Source organism: Phycodurus eques, chromosome 17, assembly GCF_024500275.1.
Source record: "Phycodurus eques isolate BA_2022a chromosome 17, UOR_Pequ_1.1, whole genome shotgun sequence".
Lineage (NCBI taxonomy): Eukaryota > Metazoa > Chordata > Actinopteri > Syngnathiformes > Syngnathidae > Phycodurus > Phycodurus eques.
The window spans coordinates 13,532,954-13,554,681 of NC_084541.1; the positions used below are offsets into that span (position 1 = coordinate 13,532,954).

Here is a 21,728-nt window from a genome sequence, read left to right on the forward strand (position 1 = left end):
CCCGTATGCCTGCGAGGTTTTTCCTCTGGGTACTCTGGTTACCTTCCTACACTCCAAAAACCTTCAGTGAAGATTCTGAACTGTCCTTAACAGTCCATTATTTGTCTATATGTGACCTGCAATTGGCTGGCAAACAACCCCGCCTTTTGCCTAAAATCAGCTGGAAGAGGCTCCAGCTCAGCGACCACCCAAATGACAACAAGCGGTATAGAAAACAGATGGATTGATGAATATTTGAGCTCATATCAATTAAAAGTCATATCAACCGTGATTTTGGTGAATGTTTTTTAATTGAACATAAAAGGCAAACGTAGATGAGCTAGTAACTTTGTTGAAATGATGAGTAACAAAACGTCTCATGAGATTCTGAATTTTAAAAAAAAGACAGGTGCTTTATGGAATACTATAAAAAGGGTCCAATAAGGCACGAGGGTTTTGTTGGGAGTTCTTCAGGGTTCCTCGCAGTCTTTCAGCAAATCCCCCAGGAAGTAAATCAGCGCTTCTTTCCCACGCTCCTCCTCCTCTGTGTCAGTGTCCATTATCTTGAGTCGTTCAACAGTCTGCTGCAGACTTTGGACTCTCTGCTGTGGGTTCTTAGCATCTCCCGCTGCCGCATCCTTCTCTTCCCCCATCCCCTCGGCCCGCAGGTATTTAATCAGGTGCTCCCTGACGCCGCCGCCGCCGTCCTCCTCGCTGACCAGCGAAGCGGCGATCGCAGGCACGTCCAGCGGCAGGCCGAGGCGCAGCAGGTGGAGCAGGGCACGCGAGAGCGTGTGGCGCAGGCTGGCGCTGTAGCGGTACTCCAGGAAGTCGTGGGTGTCCTCGCTGCTCCGAAGCGCCGCCGCCAGCGACCGCCACACGCGGCCGAAGCCCTCGGCGTCGCCGTAGCAGCGCCGGTGGCCGGGCTCGGCGAGGGCGGCCGCCGATTTGATGCGTACCTTGAAGTTCTTGCAAGAGGCCACAACGTTGCAGAGGGCGGCGAAGGCGTCGCCGGACCAGCACGCGGACTCTACGGGGTCGGGAGGCAGCCTTTAGGCAATGTTGACATACAGTGGTACCTTGACTTACGAATGCCCCAATTTTACAAGCGCGCTTCAGAAGCACTGCCACTCGAGTGGGGGGGAGAAAAAAAACAACTGTGCTGTTTATTGAACAGGAAAAACAGTCGAGCACACAAATCGAAATTAAAACACTCGCACAGAGCATGAAGACGAGCTGGAGTCATTCAGCTATTCTTTGTGTGTTTTTTTTCCACAAATACATTTATTTCTATGAAATAAAGTAATGTAATTCATAACATTTTTATTTTACTATTTTTCATTGTACCCGTTGCAATAAATAAATGAACCAATTAAATAAAAGACAAAAATAAAATGTTTAACATGTACTTTTTTAATATAAAATAATAATTTTACATTTTTTCAAAATATTTTTGGCAATAAATCAACCTTCAATTTAATGGGCTAAATCAATTTTAAAAAAATACATATCACAGTAGTCAATGAAAATGTATGTAAATGTGGGGCGCATAAAAGGTATTTTTGCCCTTGTATTCGTTTGCAATTTCCTTCGTGTTTGATATTTGTCTTTTGCTTTGCCTTATCACCTTAATATCTATAAAAGTTACCCAAAAAGGGAAGGGACTTTGCTCACCTCACTTGATCACATGTCAATCACAGGACTGACACATACGCAAAGGCAGTTCGCTGTGGTCTACTTACCGAGTGGCAGGTCTGGGTTCCGGAAGGCGTTGCCCAGAGCGTAGCAGGCGTTCCAGCGGACCTTCATGGTGGCGACCGACTGCACGGACATGACCAGAGCTCTCACGGCGTCCTCCAGAGGCTGCCTGAACAGTGCGCGGCTCAGCTGACCCTCGCGGAGGAAGTGCAGCAGGTTTCCCAGGGCTCGCACTGCGTTGCACTTCACCTGGGCGGGCCAAAAAAACAAAACAAAACAAACAAACAAATTGAATTTGTGAAAGTAGTGTTGGCATAATGTGTGCAAGAACATCTGAGCTTTATTTGGGGTTAATCAGAAACGCTTCAAATGGTGCTTGGTGGAATGTGACTTCAAAGTGGAAATAAAAAGTGGTCACACCTTGTCTTTGTCGGCCGCCGCCCGCGTGGCCGCTTGCAGCATCTTCAGCAGCAACATGTCCGACATCTCCTCTTGGAAGTCCACCTCCATGCAGTCCCTGGAGAAGACGGGGAAACAAAACTTCACTCACTCAGACTCACTCACACCCAAGTTTGATCAGGTCTTACATGTTGACGAGGAGCGTGTCGGTCAGGTTGCCGAGAGACCAAGCGGCCTTGGCGCGGATATTTGAGGATCGGTCGTCCAGGGCGGCGAGGATGACGTTGGCTGTGTCCGCCACAAACATCAAGTCCTCAAATTAAGATAAAACCAATGTGTCGGTTAATTCTTTAGAATCTCCTCAATTCAGTGTTTTTGTTTTTTGAATTATTTTTATTAATGATTAATTAACTATAAATCTGTAGTTGAAATTAGAAAAGAGTATTTCCTCCACTGACTAATTGGGAAATTTTAAACTATTTATATAAAAAATATGTATTCATTTCAATAGAAATGTAAAATATGTATAAAAATATTTGAATTCTGTTTCAATGCATAAAAAAATTATTTGCCAGAAAAATAAACAAAAATAGCAGATCAATCAATTAACTCTGAAGTTAAAATGTACATTATATATTTTTACATATGACTCTACATTTTAAAAATTAATCCATATTTGTAAATATACGGACTATACTTTCTCACAATTGATCAATTCTTTTTGTGATCCTTTAATCGATGGTTCCGGCCGCCCTTACCTCTCTCAAGCAAGGGAAGAGCACGTAGACGCCCAGAGCCCTGACAGCCGCCATCTTGACCAGGTCGCTGTCGCTGTAGGTGAGGCCCAGCAAGACGGTGATGCACATTAGCTGCGTCTTTTCCTGCGAGCAGGAGCAAATTCTTACACACAAACTAGCGTGACTCCCTTGCAGTCTGGATGTGAAGGGGTGGGGGGGGGGGGGGGGGGGGGCTCTGCTCTGGAGGGAGACTCAAAGTCTCAAGAAGTCTACAATATAACACCGCAAAAAGTCACTAGTCGCATTTTTATAGGATAGTTCCAAGAGGGATGGCAAAATTCATTAAGCTGGAATCACCGACTGTGCATTTGTAAACTAGCTCCTCTCTGTTCGCAGTCACGTCAAATTTAGAACTCAAATTAAATCCATAAAATCCATGCATCACCCAGGCGTAGGAAACAAAAAAAAAAACAAACGTGAAACTCACGGGCAGCTGAGCGAAGGCCTGCGGCAAGATGGAGCTGAGCGTATCGCAGGCACTGGTCTGCAGAGTGGGATGCTGCTGGTTCTGCAGCGCCCCGTTCAGAGGCCCGCTCAGCACCTCCTTCCAGAACTGCACCACCTTTATATGAGAGGCCATTATATACATGTGGACATAAATCTTTCACCATCACTCAATCACTTTAACATAATGAACTACTCACGATATTCTGTTTTATGGTGAAATTTCAGTATGAAGCTAAAATGCACGATTACTTATACGCCTTACTTTGACCTTCTCTAAACTTTTGAATGCATGTCCCAAATCTTCAGTGTTTCAGTATGTTGTGTGTACTATTGTGAATGGCAAAGTTCACAACAGGTATTTGATCCATGAAAATGTATACAACCTTAATCTTTATGTAAAGTTTAGAATCATTCTGAACCGAAAGGGGAATATCCCAAACTATTTGTGAGTAGAAGTGTATGTGCCTTTAAACGCCAACGTACTTGGCTCATGGGGACCCTCGTGCTCTCGGAAACGTCGCTCTCCGACTGGTACTGCTGAATGATTCCGGTTCCGAGCTCCTCCAGCAGCTGCGGAAACACGACTCTTAACACACTCAATGATGATAACATTTTCCGCACCGATGGCAAAAGACATGGTGGTCGACGATCACGATGCAAAGGGTCTATCGGGATGTTGAATCTCGGATTCAGGAGGAGCAGGGTGCTTTTTGTCCTGTGTTCAACTGCAGACATGCTGCTAATACACTGAACAAAAATACATGCTCCTATTTTTCATGAGCAGAACTCAAAGATCAAAGACTTTTTCTATGTACAAAAAAATGCCTAGTTCTCTCAAATATTCTGCACAAATCTGTCTGAATCTGTGTTAGTGAGCACTTCTCTTTGGGGGGCATAATCCAGCCACCTCAAAGGTGTGTCATTCCGAAAATATTAATTAGACAGCATGATTATTGCATAGGCGTGTGCCTTAGGCCGCCCACAATAAAAGGTCACTCTAAAATGTGCAGCATTACTGCAGTCAGGTGGGAGCTATACTGTACATAAGCTATAAAATAAAATACAAACTCCTTTACTGTGTACATACTGTAGCAATTTTTTTCTAATTCTATATATTCTATTGTATGTATATTTTAGGTTTTTATTATCTATAAAGTGGTACTTCTTCCTAGAGAGAAACGGCATTTTTATTCTTCTGCATGACCTGGGTATATAGACAAGTGGCAATAAAATTGCTAGTATAATTGAATGAACTCAAAGCCCAAATGTGAAGTGGTACCTTAGCGCCGTGGAGCTGTATGGATGGGTCGCTCTCGGCCAGGCAGCGAGCGCTGAGCTGCCCGATCTCGCACAGGGAGGCTTGGGTCAGCGAGATATAACCTCGCACCAGGAGGGAAAGCACCTGCAGGGCCTCCAGTCGCACTGGCGACGGCTCCAAGGTCGAGCCTCCTCCGCCCTCGCTGTCCGACGGCTCGTCCCTGGGCATCGTCACCAGCGCGGCGCACAGCGTCAGCAGCCAGGGTGGGCCGCCCTCCGCCTCCTTGGGTGTGCGAGGACCGCGTGGCGAAGGCGTTTCGCCTCCTCGTCGCCAGCTGAGGGCGCGAGAGTCCTGCGGCGTGAAGGAGCCGCAACAGTCACCCGCGCCGCTGCCCTCTGGCTGCTGGAGGAGGAGCTGCACCTCGGGAAGAGGCGCCTGAGTCGTCACCAGAGCGCCATAGAGCGTCAGGGTCGACACTCGCACGTTCGCATCTGAGGACACAGGACAGAAAATGGTTTCAGTCACATTAGGAGCACATGTACAAACAAATGGCATCAAATGGAGCCTAAAATGGCCACTGTGTCTTTTCAGGCATGGCTTCGAGAAATTTGCACACAAAAACAAAAACGGTTCACAATTTAGTAGGCTCAATTCAGCCGTCCATCCGTCTAGTATATGTGGTTCCAATTTGGAAGCAATCAGACAAAATCTCTCGGCCAAGTTCACTTTACAGAACCCTTGTAAACGGCCAAAACGACGCTAAAATGGCCGCTTTGAACCATGGGTCATCGAGACTTTGCACATGTCCTAGTACGGAATTAAATAATTACCTCTGTGGCGCACATATGGTCGGATCTGCTTCCATAGCGAGCTGAGCAGGCCGGGCCTCAGGCGATGGTATGGCGCGTTGGACACCAGGTGGGCCAAACACTGACAACACAGGAAAGTCTCGCTAGTCACACCAGGAGGCAATCTTTTCTATTTTTAACTACTTGACAAGCCCCTAAAATTTTTAACTGCCACATGATGGCGCAAAACACTACTTTTTTCTAAATGTAGCTGCTCAATTAAACATAGTTCCTTGGCAACAAGATGCCACAACATGGCGGCAAAGCGCTACTTTTGTCTACATGAAGCTCCTCAGCTCCCTTCAACATAATTCCTTGGCATAAAGATCCCACAAGGTGGCGCCAAAGCAGAAAAAGTAGTTATACCTTTATGACCTGCGTGAGGGTATGAGGAGACGTCTCGGCCATGAGAACCAGGCTCAGGGAGCGGTGCAGCTCTCGGACGGCGGTGGCCAAAGTGAAGGAGAACGGCGTGTAGGAAGTGGGCGGCGACGCCGTGTCCTCTGCCACGGCCAGGAACTGCCGGGAGCCATCCAGCATGGCCGACAGCGCCTGCAGCGCGCACGCACGAACCTAAGAAACAGACAACAGGAGTAGAACCAGTTTCTTCCTGGTGGAAGACTGTCATTGAGCCTCACAAGATGAACACTGCTAAAGACATGGTGCCATTTCAACATTGCAAAATAACTGATTTACCCACATTATAGAAACTATAACAAATATTTTTGCTAATTTTTTTGTTTATGATGTTAAAATGTTAATTTGTTTACATACACTACCAGGCGGCATGGTGAATGAGTGGTTACCACATCTGCCTCACAGTTCTGCCATATCGACAGCCTAACACGACGCCATACGGCCGAGGTGGAGTGGTGGTCTTGGTCTACCTTGGGCGAGGGGTCCTTCAGTATGATGGTGAGCAGAGTGAGCGGTGGTGTTGTGCCATTTCCGACAGGAGCTTCCGGAATAAACGAGGACCAGTAGCCGTACAGAGTCCGCTTCTCCACCCACTTGACCACAGCCAGCAGGCAGTGCAGCGCCCCCTGGCGGACGCGAGCGTGACTAAGCCTGATGGGGAAAGAAAAGGGTGATCAAAGACAGTTCATTAGCTACATTCTCCAATTAAATTCAATACAAGAGCAGCTTGAAGATGTCCCGTTACAGTCCACTTGCATCGGGGACTTGTGAGGTCAGTCCTTCAAAAAAATTTTTTAGCGTGGCAGTCAGCACTTGCTTTGGTTTGTGAATAGTGAAATTTTATTATTATTTGCCATAAAGCAAATTATTTTTTTTAAATATTGCAGCACTAATAACTATGAATAAATGCATTAAAATATATATATTTTTTCCTGTGCAGTCGCTACATTTTGTTTGGGATACTGTCACCTACAGGTTTGAGGTGGTTTAGGATTCTTTGGCCTCCATTTAATTTTAGAAGAAGAAGAATCACCTTTTATTGTCATGAACATGCATGCATGCACACGAAATTTGTTCTCTTCATTTCCTTTTTAGCATAAAAAATAATTAATAGCTGTAAACTAATTAATACATAAAATTAAAAACACCCCAAATAAAATCTAAAAGTTATGCACAATTGTTGCACACTTTGACCTGCAAGACCACAGTTATTTTGAATTGTTCAGCCTTAGTGGAGTTTCATCAACCTTGAAGCTCAACTCATTACAATTAATCTTCATTTAATTTTACTTTATTTGAACTATTTAACATAAAGTAAATTATTTCACCAATAGCTATAAATAAAAAAAATAAATGAATACATGAGATAAAATGAAAATCAGGCAATCTGGTGAGCACATCTGCCTCACAGTTCTGAGGACCCGGGTTCAAATCTGGCCTCGCCTGTGTGGAGTTTACATGTTCTCCCCGTGCGTGTGTGGGTTTTCTCTGGGTACTCCGGTTTCTGAAGAATAGATTGCCCGTAGGTTTTGAATGTGAGTGTGAATGGTTGCTTGTCTATGTGTGTCCTGCGATTGGCTGACAACCAGTTCAGGGTGTACCCCGCCACTCTCTCAGAGTCAGCAGAGATAGGCTCCAGCACGCCCCCGACCCTCGTGAGGATAACCGGTACGGAAAATGGATGGATGGAAAATGAGAAACACAAACAAAATTTAAATGTCTGCAATTGGCAGAGCTGGAGTGGAACAGTATTGCATGACTTGGCACCATTTTTTATGGAACAAATCTAATCCTAATGAAAGTCCCATGGGTACACTTAAATAGTAAGATCACATATTTGAGTACCTCAGCTTGCTCTGCGCGCTGCCTTCAGGGTCAGAAAACTCTGAATCAGACGTATTCCGCTTCCACGAGGGGTTGAGAGAAACCGCAGGTTTGGCTTCACTTCCTGTTTTGTGAGGCGCCAACGCCGCTGCCTCTCCGTCGTCCTCGTCGTCCCGCCTGCTCTCCTCTATGCTCGTCTTCTTCCCCTTCCCTCTGGACCTTCTCTTCTTGTTCTACGAGAGGAAACATTGTGAGTCATCACATCTGAAGAACCGTACTGGAGGTTACCGCATTACCGCGGACGCTTTCCCCCCGCCGTCCTTTGCCGCTTCTGTCGGTTTTGTGACTTCTCCGTCGGGTTTGCGCTCCGAGGGACTCTCGTAGTGCGGGAGAGGAGCTGGGTTGAGAACGGTAGGCCACTCCACGCTGACGCCCGGAGCTCCCTGAAACATGAGCCTCTGAGAGAAAATTTAGTGCATTCATGGAAGAGCTGGCTAACTAATAATACTAAGTCTACCCCAACTAATCCTACCAACTTCACTAATCCTAACATTTAACCCCCCGGGTTCTAACGTATTATTACGCTCAATTTGTCACCTTCAGAGCGGCCAGCACAGATCCGACCACCTCACCGCCGCCAAACTTCCACTTCCCACCCAGGAGGCAACAGTGGAGTCCTTTCAGCGCTGCTTGGATCACCTGCACATACAACACACATGCTTAGTTGGGGGTTGAAGGTGAATTCATTTGTGCGCATCCTGGTATAAAAAGCAGGCGAAAACAATCCTTACAATGCAGTAAAAGAGCTCGTCACCATCGTCCGGTCGGGCCGCCTGCAGAGTTTCCAGGAAGACAGAGAAACACACGCTCTTGTGTCTGTCGTCCAGCGGCGGCTGACCAGAAATCCTGGAAAGAGATAAAGCACTTTTTTTTTTTTAATACAGCAGGTATGTAACATTGAGACATTTTCCATTTTAGGTCTATTGCCACCAGTTGCACTTCATCTTAGACTTGTATTACCGACTATGTATGAAATCATAAAGCATTCATTCATGTTGATATGGTGATTCACATTGATGCGGGTACTTTTTTTGTTGTCATTTTTGTCCTGAGGCTAACTGTTTGAAACTATAATTTACTGCAAAAGGGGACAAAAGTTAGCTTTTGTACTCACAATGTGAGTTATACTTTTATTAAATTACCCTTTTTATTGCATTTTTACAATAACTATTTTATATTTTATTTCTATCCATCCATCCATTTTCTTTATCGCTTATCCTCACTAGGGTCGCAGGGATGCTGGAGCTTATCCAAGCTATCTTTGGGCGAGAGGCAGCGTACACCCTGAAGTGGTCGCCAGCCAATCGCAAGGCTAATTATTTTCTATTAGTATTTAAATATTGCATTATTTTATATAATTATAAGTTTTATACAAGTGCATCTCAAAGAATTAGAACTTCAAAACTTTGTCTTTCTGAAGTTCAATAAAAAAAAACACTACACTGAGTAAACTATTATATGATTTAATTTATTATTCCGATGATTTTAGCTTACAGCTAACGAAAACCAGGAATTTTACCATCTCCAAGAAATTAGAATGTTACATAAGAAACAGTAAAAATTATTTTAATAAGGAAATGAGATTGCAATTGGCCTTATGAAAAGTATTTTCGTGTGCTGAATGAATCTGTGCAATGCGTTTTACTTTTGGAATTGCAATGCTGAAATACAACGAACACTCCTACACTATTCAAATTTAATGAGATGTGGCTACCGTATATATATTTTTTTGTGCATTATGTTATTATATTATCAATCTATTTGCATCACATTGTTACTTTTTTTGTTCATGGATTCCGGATATAATGTTGCTTCGCTAAATCCCATTTTGCTCAATTGCCCGTTAGTGTCTTCTTTTCGGCTAAAATGGCCTTTGAGTGCATGCGTAAGTGTGAGTGTACGCATGATTATAGCGCCATGTGTTGCTTTGGCATGTACACAACAGCCTGCAAATTTTAGATATTTGTACCCTATAGTTGGGGATATAAAGCCCACCTGACACAGATGTTGGCCATACAGGTGAGGGCCATGTGGCGTAGATCCATATCGGGCTGTGAGGGGGCGCTGTAGAGCAGCAGGACTCCGCCTTCGCCCAGCAGATTATTGAGGTGCTAAAAAAAAAAAAAAAAAGTCAATAAATGTTGAGGTTGTAGAAGTTGTGGTCAGGGACCGCGTGAGAGGCATGGCACCTGGTGGCACTGCGGTCCGTTGCCGTAGACGACGGTAGCGAGCGCCTGCAAGACGCCGAGGTGCGTCCACGTGCTGCACGCTTCCAACACAGACGTCATGTACTTCAGCATTACGTCCAGCGTGTGCTCGTCCATTATTACCTTACCAAAAAAAAAAAAAAACAGTGTCCAAAAGAACGGGAGGCCAGTTTTTTTTCTGATGAAAAAAACTTGTTTATTAGGGGAGAGGAGTTTATTTCTTCAAGGAGACTAATTGAGAGTGTTTATTAAAGCAGAAAGGCCACTACTTGAGGAACTACACTAAAATCACCACTTGTGGTTTTTTTTTTCTGTTTTAAGAAAAAAAGGAGGCATCTATATGAGGAAAGGCATTTATTTTTTTCAATATGACAATGATTTTGCTAACAAAAAAAGGGAGGCTTCTATTTGGGGAGTGGCATTTATTTGTTTAGGGCAATTAAATGAGACAGGACAGGGAAGCCACTATTTGATGGTAAATTAACACATACTTGTTCCTTTGCCTGACAAGAAAAAGGAAGAGTCTATTTAAGGAGAGGCATTTATTTCTTCAAGACAACATTTTTTACTGACGAGAAAAGCGAGGATTCTACTCAGGGAGAGGTGTCCGTTTCTTTAGGGCAACTAAATGAGACACGAAGTGAAGCCAGTATTTGACAGTAGAAAAAGGAGGCGTTCATTTAGTGAGCGGCATTTATTTCTTCAGAGACTAATTGTGACATGTATATTCCACTGTTTAACGACAAGTTTCCACTTACATTATTTTCCCGATGAGAAAAATGAGCCATTTATTTGGGCAGAGGCATTTATTTCTTATTATTACAGGAAATACGGTCAATTACCTTGAGCTGGTTGAGGAGGTGATGTACTAGCTTGCAGAGCTTGACCACCAAGTGTTCTTGACTCATCGGCACAAGACAGCTGGCATTCACGAGCAGGTGGCACACATCCTGAGATTAAGAGATTTTTATTATTACACCACCGGGAAATAATTTATTTCCTGTACGAATGTAGAAATGGATGCATGTACATGTCCTCGCCATTTCATCACGGCCCAAGAAAGGGGCGCGCCACGCAGTTTGAGAAAGCCCCGGACAAGCGCACTGTTCACTGGTAAAGCCAGTGGGGAAGGCTCGGTTCCTCTCAAGGGTCTGCTACGACTTTAGCCCCGGAAACAAGACATTTAAAAACGCCACAAAGTGTCCTCGCCTTACCTCCGGTCGAATGTTTATGTTGGGCTCCAGGCTGCGGTTGAAGTTCTCGGAGATGAGCTGGTCGAAGAGGAGGTTGAGCTCCTCCCGCAGCTGGCTCGTGTCCGCCCGCAGCCCTCGGAGCTTGGCGGCGCAGCGGCAAAAAAGCCGCTCGGCGTCAGTCTGCTGCCGAGCGCCGCGCTGCCGCACGTCCGCCCCCTGAGGCGTGAACGGAGCGGCGTCGGCGGACAGAGGCACCGCGGGGAAAACGGGTACATTGCGGCAGATGACGGGAGCAACTGACGCCGGTAACCCGCTCGGTGCCGCCATATTGCTTTGGCTTCCTGAACTTCTTCTTCGTTGGTTTTAAAGTGTTTACGCTGGTAAACACTGGTTATAATACCGCCGCATGAGGGCTTGGAGAGTAAATGCAGAAACGAGAGAAGATATCACTGAAAACTAGGTTTAATTACATTATTTAAAAAATATACTATGAAAGATATGTCAACATTGTGATTTCTAAAATTGTTCAAGCAAATATTTTGAGATACATTATTTGATTTGAGAGAGAGAAAGATTTGTGTGGGGTAAAAAAACAATTTTAAAAATCACTTAGGTGGGAGAAAAAGGCTTTTTAGAACATACCTTTATTCTAAAAACCTAGATCTTAAGGGTAGAAATAAAATTTTTGATTGGTTATTATAAAATGAATATATATTTGCAGGTAAAAATATCATTACATCACTCAATTTGCTTTATATTTCTTATGTAAACGTATATACCTGTATATTTGGGACTAAAAATAAAGAGATACATGGTTTATGATATATATATGTGGTCAAAAAGTAGTTCAAAGTACAAAGCTCTATATTATACAAAACATTTTGTCTGAAATACATTTTGCGATACAAGTTTCTTGTCTAAATGTACTTGTTATAGCTTAGATATATCTTAAATATTTTTGTACTTTATATATTACAAGTTAAGCAGTGTATAAAATTGATTTTATTCCATTCTAAATTAAGTACTTATTTGTATCATGTGCCTGTGTGGAGTTTGCATGTTCTCCCTGTGCCTGCATGGGTTTCCTTCCACATCCCAAAAACATGCAGGGTAGGTGAATTGAAGACTCTAAATTGCCCACAGGTATGAACGTGAGTGCGAATGGTTGTTTGTTTATATGTGCCCTCTTGATTGGCTGGCAACCAGTTCAGGGTGTACCGATGATAGCTGGGATAGGCTCCAGCACTCCCGCGACAACTTATGAGGATAAGCGGCTCAGAAAATGGATGGAAATACTTTAAAATAATTGATTATATATTATAAATAATAAAATCATAAATTACCAAAAATAAATACAGTAGGCACATCTCATTAAATTTGAATAGCAGATAGCTGCTATAGGCTCCAGCACGCCCGCGACCCTAGTGAGGATAAGCGGAGCGGAAGATGTCATGTTGATTAATCCCAAAGTAAGACAGAGACAATTTCCAGTAAACATAAGACAATATTTAATTCCAACAGTGTTAATGTGCAGAATGTAAAAAAAATTACACCATGCACTGACACAAACAGCAACAACAGTGAGGGGGAAACATGTACTCAGGTTGGAAGTGGGACATTTTATTCGGCATAGAGACAACAATCCGGCACAGAAAATGAAGGCTTTTACAACAAAAACACTGCCACTCCTTTTAAGTCAGTGAAAAATTAAACATCTATATGAAATAATGTACATACAAGCGTTGGTCATGGGACAACAAAACAAATACCTCCCAAAACGTGGTGAACACAGCGCCATATTCGCCTTCATTCGTTAACAAAACCTCCCGAGGGAGTCCCCGTCTGCAGCAGGGCTGATGGACAGCATGGACTTGTTTAATGGACAGAGGCATTTCAGCCCGACTTGAAGAGCAGGATGGCCACTTGGCCGAGGTAGAAATAGATGAAGTGCTTGGTCTCGTGCGTCACGTAGCTGCCGAAGTTCCGGCCCACGATGCAGTGCCACGTGGGGTTGTACTTCTTGTCAAATTCCTGCCAGAGTCCACAAAAGACAGTTCAGCGGGGTACAAACACTGCGGTAATCAGGCAGAATTTAAAAAAAAAAAATTCCTTCCCTTGCGATCCAACAGCACAGGCCTGATCATCAGATGTCTAAAAATTATACTGAATGATTATCCTATGGTGTAAGGTGTGTTAAGAAGAGTGATTTAACTCTGTTCCGATTTGCTCAGAAAACAATCGGGCTTGACAATCGTAAATGTTGAACCTGTTCTACATCTACTATGGTAAATCCTTATGTGTGGTGAACACAGAGTTGGGCAGAGTCACAGACTGCGTGACTGGGACGTAAAAAAGAATGACAGCCAATCAGGAAGCTGTTCTTCTTTGCATTTTTCCACAGTCTGGATGCAGCATGGCACCATACTGCCTCTCACGGGTCAATCTTGGTACTACGACAGACATGGATATGTGCGTGTCGTGTGTTTTGGTCATCTGGAGCACACCACGCATATAAAATAGCAAGAACACACTTTGCTGGAGTCTCGCACATTTTAAAGATCGGTATTTGTGTATGCAGTACGCACCTTTTTGACATAGGCGGCAATGTCCTTCTCAATGTTGTACTTTTCCATGGCCTGCATGGCACAGTCCACGGCGTCCTGCTGCATTTCTTCGGACATGTCCGCGTTCTTGATTACAGCCTTCTTGTCAGACATGTTGGCTCTAAACTACAAAGGCAAATAAAATAAAAGATCAATACAAGACAATGACTACATTCTCCAATTTTCTATAGCACTTGTCATTACAGTCACATGTGCGCTTGAGCCCATCTCAACCGACTTTGGGAGAGACTCTTGACTGTTCACCACTCAATCACAGGACACTTATAGACAAGCATTCACACTCACAGTTACACCTATGGACAATTTAGTAACTACTAACATACATGGTTTTGGAATGTGGGAGGAAGCCGTAGGAAACCCACCAAGAGAACATGCAAAGCTGAGACTTCAACCCAGAACCTTTAAACTGCGAGGCACACGTGCTAACCACTACTTCACTATGCTGCCTGACTATTTTCATAAAGGATGGGGGGGCTTTGTGCACCACACAATGTTTGTGCACCACACAATGTATGTGGCCAGAGTATATTCATAAATTACCTTGGAATGTGAGGTCGTTAAAGTAGCTTAATGGCCCGGAATAGTGCGTTTGAGTGCACTACTAAGAATATTCACACTTAACAATTAGCATCATTCCACGATCACAGGTGAGCTCTTTTGTCACGTGAAACCACACTTTAAAAAAAACAAAACAACAAAAATTGAAAATGCCCTAAGATGACGTATAACCTAACAGGTAAATTGGTATTAATCATCAACCAAACACACAAACAAACTTACCTTTTCCAAGATAAGATGTATAAACGTCACGAGAAGCAGCGAAGTGAGTCGCTTGTCTGAACCACAATGTGCTTTCTTTCCCAGTACCGCCCTTCCCTTCCTGTTTACTCGCTGATTGGCTGCTGTCCGCAGGCTTTTTCCGGGTATGACGGCCGCATCTTGTTTCCTCCCACAATGCACCGCGCTACCTACTCCCTATTGTCCGAGCGTGATTGGTTAAACCGAAACCATCGGTCCCGTTTGAACATTATGGCTACGCGAGTAACCGCATTCGCTTGATGTACAAAATTTTTGTCGCGCTAATGCCACCGCGCTTAAAACGCACGAGAGGAGCTAAATGACGTTTTTTGAGTAGCGCAGCTATATTGTGACGCCATAAAGAGGCGACAAAATGAGCACGTGACAGCAGCGATATGCCTGTCGGTTCTCTCCAACGAATATAAAACATCCGTGTGTTTTGCCTACTGGAGAGTGACTTAAGAAGGACCTCGGACCAAACATTTAATCGAAAATTGGATTATGTATTGTACCATAATTAGACTATTCATACCTGGAGAGGCGTGAGTACGACGTCACAGAAAGGCGACGACGTTGCACGAGATATAAACGTTTCAGGTAGTGCAGAAATTGCAACCTCATTAACGAACATTAGTTGATACAAAATCTGAAAAGTTAACGCACTAGACCAGTGGTGAATAGAGCAGCCCCAAATTTTTGTCGAGTTGTTACATCAGAATAAGGACTCCAGTAGTCATGTTTGCAGTAAAAACAATCTTAGCTGTATTTTTTTTTCAAATCAGTTTGAACATCAAATAGACAAATATACGCAAATTCATAAATGGACTAAGTGTCTATGGATAGGTCTGAAGCTGCGGAAAAGTTTGAGGGATTGAAAGCAAAATAAATGACTGAACACTTAAGAGCGTGTCCGTTTTGTGTTTAGTTTAAGAGGATTTTATTTTATTTTTTTAAACTGCCTTTGCTCTAAAATAATGCGTTAAAAATTTATTGAAGGCTCTAATTACCTCATTTCAAACAGATTTTAAAATTATATTTAGTTTTTGTCATAACACAATACTACTTTTGTCCAAAAATAGCATAAGTTAAAATATTTAAAACTTATGGATATGTCTGAAGCTGCTGAAATATTCAAGGGGTTGAAAGTACAAAGACTATATGAAAACACTATCAAGAGGCTGTAATTTTTTTTGCCTTAAGACAACTAAAATTACACAAAAATGTCACTGCTAGGTTTAGACTAAACATTACTTGAATTATGTGGATTTGTTAACGGTTCGGTTTTGCAAATGTGCAACCTTGTAAAGAGAAATTAAAGTGTATATTCAAGAAGTTGCAGGTTTCATGACACATTCACAACAGAGAACATTCCAGACAATGCATACATTTTAAATTTTTATTAAAAGAGAATAAAGCTCTGATGACACCGGAGACTAAAGAAAAAAAACAGAAACCACCTCGTCAGGAAAAAGCGACCAAGAAGATACAAACCACATTCCCTCCCTCCATCCCTTTTCCCCTCCCTCCACCATCTGGAAGCCCCTCGTGGTTTTGATCAGAGCTCTTCCTTTTCCAACAATAAAAAAAAAAAATCACAACACTGTTGCTAATTCTGAATTTCCACAAAGAAGAAGAAAAAAAAAAAAAAAAAAAAGTCAACACTAAATGTGTTTTTTAAGGGAACACCGAATTAGTTTGACTATGGAACTACAATGCTTGAAAGGTTGGACGTGGGAGCTTCTCCTGGTACAAACAACAAACAAACACACGAACAAAGAAAAAGCTCCAATGATCCTGCTCCTTGTATCCATCCTGATGCCTAAAAATCCTAAATCCTGATCCGGCTCCGGATGGGGTGACAATGAGCCCAGTCCAAACCTTCAGAATACCAGCAGAACCAAAGAGAAGGAGTTAGAATCACACCTTCGCATTGAACTGAAAAATATCTACAATTTGATGTCATTTAAGTGGGTGCAGGGAAAACCACAAATAAATTTAACAGAAGAAAAAAAAAAAGGGGGGGGGGGCCACCACCTACAAACAAAATGGATGCAGTAGCTGTTTTTTTTTTTTTTTTTTATGGTGGGGGGGTTGAGTATTGAGAAACAATGGGGCGCCATTTTAAGTGTAAAAACATGTGAACAGCCTCACAATTAGATGTTTGTAAAGGCACAACCATCATACCATTGCGTGCCACATTTGTATCCTCCTCCTCCTCTCCTCCTGTTTATCCTAATTTGAACTGTTTCCTTCTCTTCCCATCCTATCCTGCTGCTCTGATCTCTACAGAGAGACACACAAGAAGATCAGCGGACATAATGCTTTGAGAAGCCAAATAAAAAGCACAGCAATAGCGGCAGCATTTAGGGTGCGGGGAAGAGGGGGTGAAAAAAATGGAAAAAGGAATGTGAGTAAAATGAAGAGAAAAAAAAAAGACCCAACTCACAGTGAAAAAGGGGGGAGGGTGGGTGGGGCGAAAGGGGTGGCGACAAAGCACAAAAAGGCGGGGCTAATGAGAAATACATGATAAACGGGATCCGACGCCGAGGTTTCTGTTCCCTCTCGACACGCCGCTCTCCGTCAGGCGAGGGCGGCGACGACAACGGCAGTGGCTCTAGGTGCGGGAGCGGGAGCGAGAGCGAGAGCGGGAACGGGAGCGCCGCGGGGAGTAGCGCGGCGAGGCCCGCCCACGACGAGCGGGGGAGTAGCTGCGCGACCGACTCTTGCTTCGGCTGCGGCTGCGGGACCGGTCGTAGCTGGGGCTGCGGTGGCCGTCCATCCTGACGCGGATGTACGCCGTCTCGCCCTGCGCACAAACCACACATTTGGGTTCAAGAGACCTTTTTGCATCAAACACCCACTTTATAAAACATTTACTACAAAACATTTAAATAAAATGGCTCTATTTTTTCAAATCTTTATTCCAGCCCACTGAGAAATTATATATATATTTTGTTACATCATCAAGTGCAATGTAATATTTGTAACAATATAGATTTATCCTAAAATTGGTTAGTCCACAAGGTATTTTTCATCCATCATTCTTTAATTGATTCACTATAAGTAAGAAAATGATAAAATAAAAACATTTAAATTAAACTAATTGGCTAATTATTTAATTCTAAACTAAAAATGAGAATGAATTATATTTTTAAGAAACGATCTATCTTCCACTTATCAAGGGTCTATTTTTCATACAAAAATTTTTGAATAAAGAATTGCTTAAATTATAAATCAAATATTTTTTTTGTTATTTTATGACTAAATTATCTTACACATTCAACCCCCCCTCCCCAATTTGTCCATCAAAAAATAAAATATTTCACCCACCCCCTCGTAGTTACTATTAAAATGTGACTATTTTAACTAACATCCATCCATCCATTTTCCGAGCCGCTTTTCCTCACTAGGGTCGCGGGCGTGCTGGAGCCTATCCCAGCTATCATCGGGCAGGAGGCGGGGTACACCCTGAACCGGTTGCCAGCCAATCGCAGGGCACATACAAACAAACAGCCATTCGCACTTGCAGTCACACCTACGGGCAATTTAGAGTGCTCAATTAATGCGTATTTTTGGGATGTGGGAGGAAACCGGAGTGCCAGGAGAAAACCTACGCAGGCATGGGGAGAACATGCAAACTCCACACAGGCGGGGCTGGGGATTGATCCTCAGAACTGTGAAGCTGATGCTCTAACCAGTCGGCCACCGTGCCGCTGGTGGAATTGTATTGACAGTAAATTACATTTGAAAAAAAATAAAAATAAAAATAAAAAAAAATCACAAACTTACTCTCTCATTCATTAAATTGTCTCAATTAAAACATGAACAGGTTTTGTAAAAACTGAATATATCTGTTATATATCAATGTGAAATTGTAATTTTTTAAATTATCGAAAAACCGAGTACTTGAAAAGTTAATATATTAAATAAATGGTCCAATTAATAATTCACTTGCTGATTCATTCATTAAAATGTGACCTCTATTTGCCAAATTCAAATACATAAAATGTTTTGTGTCCACTATTCGGGGTTTCCCCCCTCCGCCTCGCCTACCTCGTGGGAGCGGAACTTGCTGTTGTCCAACTTGTGCACAGCGTAGGTCATGTCCTCCTTGCGCACAAACTCCACCACGCCACTGCCGTCGCGGTTCACGTCAGCGTAGCACACATCGCCCGCCTCTCTCATGTGGTCCTTCAGGTCCTGCCAGCTTCCACTAGGAGGAAGACCTAAAAAAATAAATAAAGTTAAGAATTTTTGTTACACCAATCCAGCAAGCTGAGGAAGCTGCAGCTCACCTGACACGATGACCCTGTACTCAGAGCGTCGAGACGGGGGTCCGTATCGGCCCCTGGGGGCACCCGCCGCGCCGCCTCGGCCGCTTCGGGGGAACTCCACGCGAAGTCGGTAGCCGTCGTAGTCGTAGCCGTCGCGGCCGTACACGGCATCGTCTGCGTCCCTGTGAGAAAAAAAAACGCAGTTGAGTTACATAACTACTAAATGTACAAATTATGCATGAGTAGTTTGTGTAGATCTGTTAAACAGTCGTAAATGTTTAACTTCAAGCATTTTAAAAGAAGATAATGAAACATAAAATGTGCAGCTTACTTGTCTTGGTGGGATATACTATCAGCTCGAAGCTTGCTGGAAGCTATTTACACCTCTATAAATTTGAACACAATTTACCTCCTTATAACTTTTATGGTTGAAACAATAACATTCACAATTTACTTGCATAAAGGACCAACTTTTTGAGAGCTAAACTCTTCCGGCATTGGTCTGCCTCATCTTAATTTTATAAAACATGCATTTTGAAGCATTTCAATAAAGATATCCCCGAGAAATTAATATTTACTTTTAAATTGTCTATGTGTGGCCTGACACTTGATTTAATGTATTTAAGCGTATTTTAATAAGTTGTATTTTACAGAAGGAACTCTTAGGGGTAGGCCCATTCCACCTCTTCCAAGTTTACAGTAAACTGTATGAATCCTTAATCTTAATAACGCCCGATTTAACCAATTAGGCTCATTTTAATGTGATTTAAAAAAACTTGCATGTTTAAATATATACCCTTGAAAGTGCTGAACATTTGGTTTTCATAGGCAAATCTTTCATTTGAAAGCATTTTAAGTTAGACAAGCCCGAGAAATATAGAAATGTTAAGTTAATTGGTCTTTGATACATTTGTAGACTGGAGCTCGATTTGAGCGATTTAACCTTAATTTAACGTGAGATGATGTATTGTACAGAAAATAATTGTTCGGGCTAAACCCAGTCTGAGTCGATTTTTGTTGTTTTAAATTTATGAGGCCGTCAATTTGAAACATTTTGATTAAAAATCACAAAAATTACGTTACTCTAAGTGTAACGGTCTTTGTTTGATCCATTTGAAACCTGGAGCTCGACTTAAGCCATATAAGCTTGTTCTAATGTTATAACGAATATTTACATATAGTTTAAAATATATGTTTAATTGAGTAAACACCCAAAAACCTGAATTTGAGCCCACTAAAATGACACTTCATGCAAGCTAACTCCATCGCGAGCGTGTGTTGCGCGCTCACCTCGGGTCCTCGAACTGCACGAAGGCGAACGGCGGTCCCCCTCGTCGGTTCTTCAGATCGATGTCGCGGATCGAGCCGTACTTGTAGAACAAGTCTTCGACGTCCTTGGAGCGGATGTCAGGCGGCAGGTTGCCGACGTAGATGCGGCAGTCGTTGCTCCCCGCGGGTCCGCGTATAATGCCTCCGCTAGACATGCTAGCTAGCGCACAATGGACGAAGTGGTGTGGTGGTAGCGTGGAGTAGCTAGCTAGCGTGAACGCTGGGTCCTTCCTTAAGCGAATAAGAAGCGCAGTTGCGGTTCAACTAGACTCGCCTCGCCGTTGGGAACAACGCGGGGAATATTGTGGCACAACTTGGTCGCCGTACAAGTGAAGCGCTTGAAGGTATTAAAGTGGAAAAGATCGCGCTAATTCCCTGTAAGTGCTCGCCTCTCCACTTTCCGCCAACACCGACGTCTTCTTCGTTGGACTATTTGAAGGCAGCTGGAAGGGCGCGCACACTGCCACCTACAGGAGAAACGTGTGAACTACTTCAGCGAGCTCGCCTCCTGTTTCCCGCCAACATTGACTTCTTCGTGGGAATATTTAGCGACAGCTGGACTTTGCTTACACCGCCACCCACAGGAGAAGGATGTACATTGTACGTATCTAAATGGCAATTTGGAGTCTTTCAGTTGTTGTTGTTGTTTTTTTAATTATTTATTGATATTTTAGTCACCAAGGTAAAAATAAATACTGACATCATGAATTGGAATTAAAGCGAAATAATAATAATAAATAATTTAGATAATAAACATTTCAAATGTAAAACGTGAAAATATTTATTCAATAGTTCCTTATTCCATTAAGATGTGAAAAGGGGGTTTGTGCTTAAAGCTGAAGTCTGTAACTTTTCAATTCATTTTCACCCAAGCCACGACTAGTGAAAATGACACAGTGCTGATCAGCTCCTCTAACCCCTTGCTGTACTTTTCATTACATTATTTGCCGTGACGTGCGGTGAGGTTCATGATTGGTGCGGCACTGACTTGTCACGTGACGTCTGGAGCTCTATGAAGCTCAACTCGAGACGGCCACATGCTGGTTGTGGCACCGTACATACCAGACTCCACTGTGCACTTTTAGTGGCTTTTCTTGTCGATAAGAATGACAAAATGTCACACACTTACATTAACTATATTAGACAGTCTGTTAAACGTCAGTAAGTGCAGTACATGTGTGATAAAACGTATATTATTTGCGATGTAATGAGGAAACACCAATGTCGCTTGTGTGAAGCCACGGACCAATCACAGCCTGCCTGAATGGATGTGTGCGTGGTCTCTTGAAGGATCATGCGAGCGAAGACTCAACGTGACTCGTAACTGCGCTTCCTATTCATTTCAAAAGGAAATATGGAAATTCTGCTATTTTAATGATGAAATCATTGAAATTATTTGATTGAAAAAGAAAATCAATGTAACGCACAAACCATAGAACTAAAATGGAACAATTTAATGTAATCATAAGGGTTTTTTTTTACTATTCACAAGCAGTGGAAAGGAAAGACCACCAGGGGGCAGTGAGGCTCTGCCTCCCTTGCCTACCCTAACCGCACGTCAATGAGTATTTGTTCT

At 43.0% G+C, this 21,728-nt stretch overlaps 3 protein-coding genes across 6 annotated transcripts; all 3 read right to left on the reverse strand.

Annotated features, from left to right (window-relative positions):
- Positions 1-281: 281 nt before the first annotated feature.
- On the reverse strand, positions 282-11,459 carry heatr6 (HEAT repeat containing 6). 2 transcript variants are annotated; one of them, XM_061703040.1, is made up of 19 exons: positions 11,149-11,459; positions 10,777-10,884; positions 9,917-10,057; positions 9,723-9,838; positions 8,459-8,573; positions 8,265-8,366; positions 7,964-8,110; positions 7,689-7,900; positions 6,314-6,494; positions 5,793-5,999; positions 5,409-5,508; positions 4,600-5,069; positions 3,804-3,890; positions 3,301-3,435; positions 2,835-2,957; positions 2,265-2,389; positions 2,098-2,194; positions 1,722-1,926; positions 282-1,009 (listed from the first exon to the last, which is right to left on the reverse strand). In XM_061703040.1, exons 1-19 carry the CDS (start codon positions 11,452-11,454, stop codon positions 450-452), a joined length of 3,537 nt encoding a protein of 1,178 aa, XP_061559024.1. In that variant the 5' UTR covers positions 11,455-11,459; the 3' UTR covers positions 282-449. The 2 variants fall into 2 exon arrangements, with proteins under 2 accessions (XP_061559024.1, XP_061559023.1); XM_061703039.1 differs by having other exon boundaries at positions 7,964-8,125.
- Positions 11,460-12,618: 1,159 nt separating this feature from the next.
- Positions 12,619-14,624, reverse strand: LOC133416253 (dynein light chain 2, cytoplasmic-like). The gene is made up of 3 exons (XM_061703042.1): positions 14,532-14,624; positions 13,713-13,856; positions 12,619-13,158 (listed from the first exon to the last, which is right to left on the reverse strand). The coding sequence occupies exons 2-3, from the start codon at positions 13,842-13,844 to the stop codon at positions 13,021-13,023; spliced, it is 270 nt and encodes an 89-aa protein (XP_061559026.1). The 5' UTR covers positions 13,845-13,856; positions 14,532-14,624; the 3' UTR covers positions 12,619-13,020.
- A 1,307-nt stretch (positions 14,625-15,931) lies between these two features.
- On the reverse strand, positions 15,932-20,571 carry LOC133415864 (serine/arginine-rich splicing factor 1B-like). Of its 3 annotated transcripts, none has more exons than XR_009770179.1 (5): positions 20,114-20,571; positions 18,845-19,005; positions 18,603-18,775; positions 17,073-17,355; positions 15,932-16,832 (listed from the first exon to the last, which is right to left on the reverse strand). XR_009770179.1 is itself a non-coding variant. In XM_061702378.1 (4 exons), exons 1-4 carry the CDS (start codon positions 20,305-20,307, stop codon positions 17,164-17,166), a joined length of 720 nt encoding a protein of 239 aa, XP_061558362.1. In that variant the 5' UTR covers positions 20,308-20,571; the 3' UTR covers positions 15,932-17,163. The 3 variants fall into 3 exon arrangements, 1 of the variants encoding a protein (XP_061558362.1); XR_009770178.1 differs by having other exon boundaries at positions 15,932-16,427; positions 16,734-17,355; XM_061702378.1 differs by having other exon boundaries at positions 15,932-17,355.
- Positions 20,572-21,728: the final 1,157 nt, after the last annotated feature.

Excerpts from the sequence above, each read along its gene's own strand:
- heatr6 (XM_061703039.1), bottom strand. The coding sequence starts at position 11,454 with ATGGCGGCACCGAGCGGGTTACCGGCGTCAGTTGCTCCCGTCATCTGC. Across the intron at positions 7,901-7,963 it reads GCGGGGGGAAAGCGTCCGCG|AACAAGAAGAGAAGGTCCAG; the intron begins GTAATGCGGTAA and ends TTCCTCTCGTAG. Across the intron at positions 3,891-4,599 it reads TACAGCTCCACGGCGCTAAG|CTGCTGGAGGAGCTCGGAAC; the intron begins GTACCACTTCAC and ends GTGTTTCCGCAG.
- LOC133416253 (XM_061703042.1), bottom strand. The coding sequence starts at position 13,844 with ATGTCTGACAAGAAGGCTGTAATCAAGAACGCGGACATGTCCGAAGAA. Across the intron at positions 13,159-13,712 it reads TTGCCGCCTATGTCAAAAAG|GAATTTGACAAGAAGTACAA; the intron begins GTGCGTACTGCA and ends GGACTCTGGCAG.
- LOC133415864 (XM_061702378.1), bottom strand. The coding sequence starts at position 20,307 with ATGTCTAGCGGAGGCATTATACGCGGACCCGCGGGGAGCAACGACTGC. Across the intron at positions 18,776-18,844 it reads GTACAGGGTCATCGTGTCAG|GTCTTCCTCCTAGTGGAAGC; the intron begins GTGAGCTGCAGC and ends TTATTTTTTTAG. Across the intron at positions 17,356-18,602 it reads GCAAGTTCCGCTCCCACGAG|GGCGAGACGGCGTACATCCG; the intron begins GTAGGCGAGGCG and ends GTTTGTGCGCAG.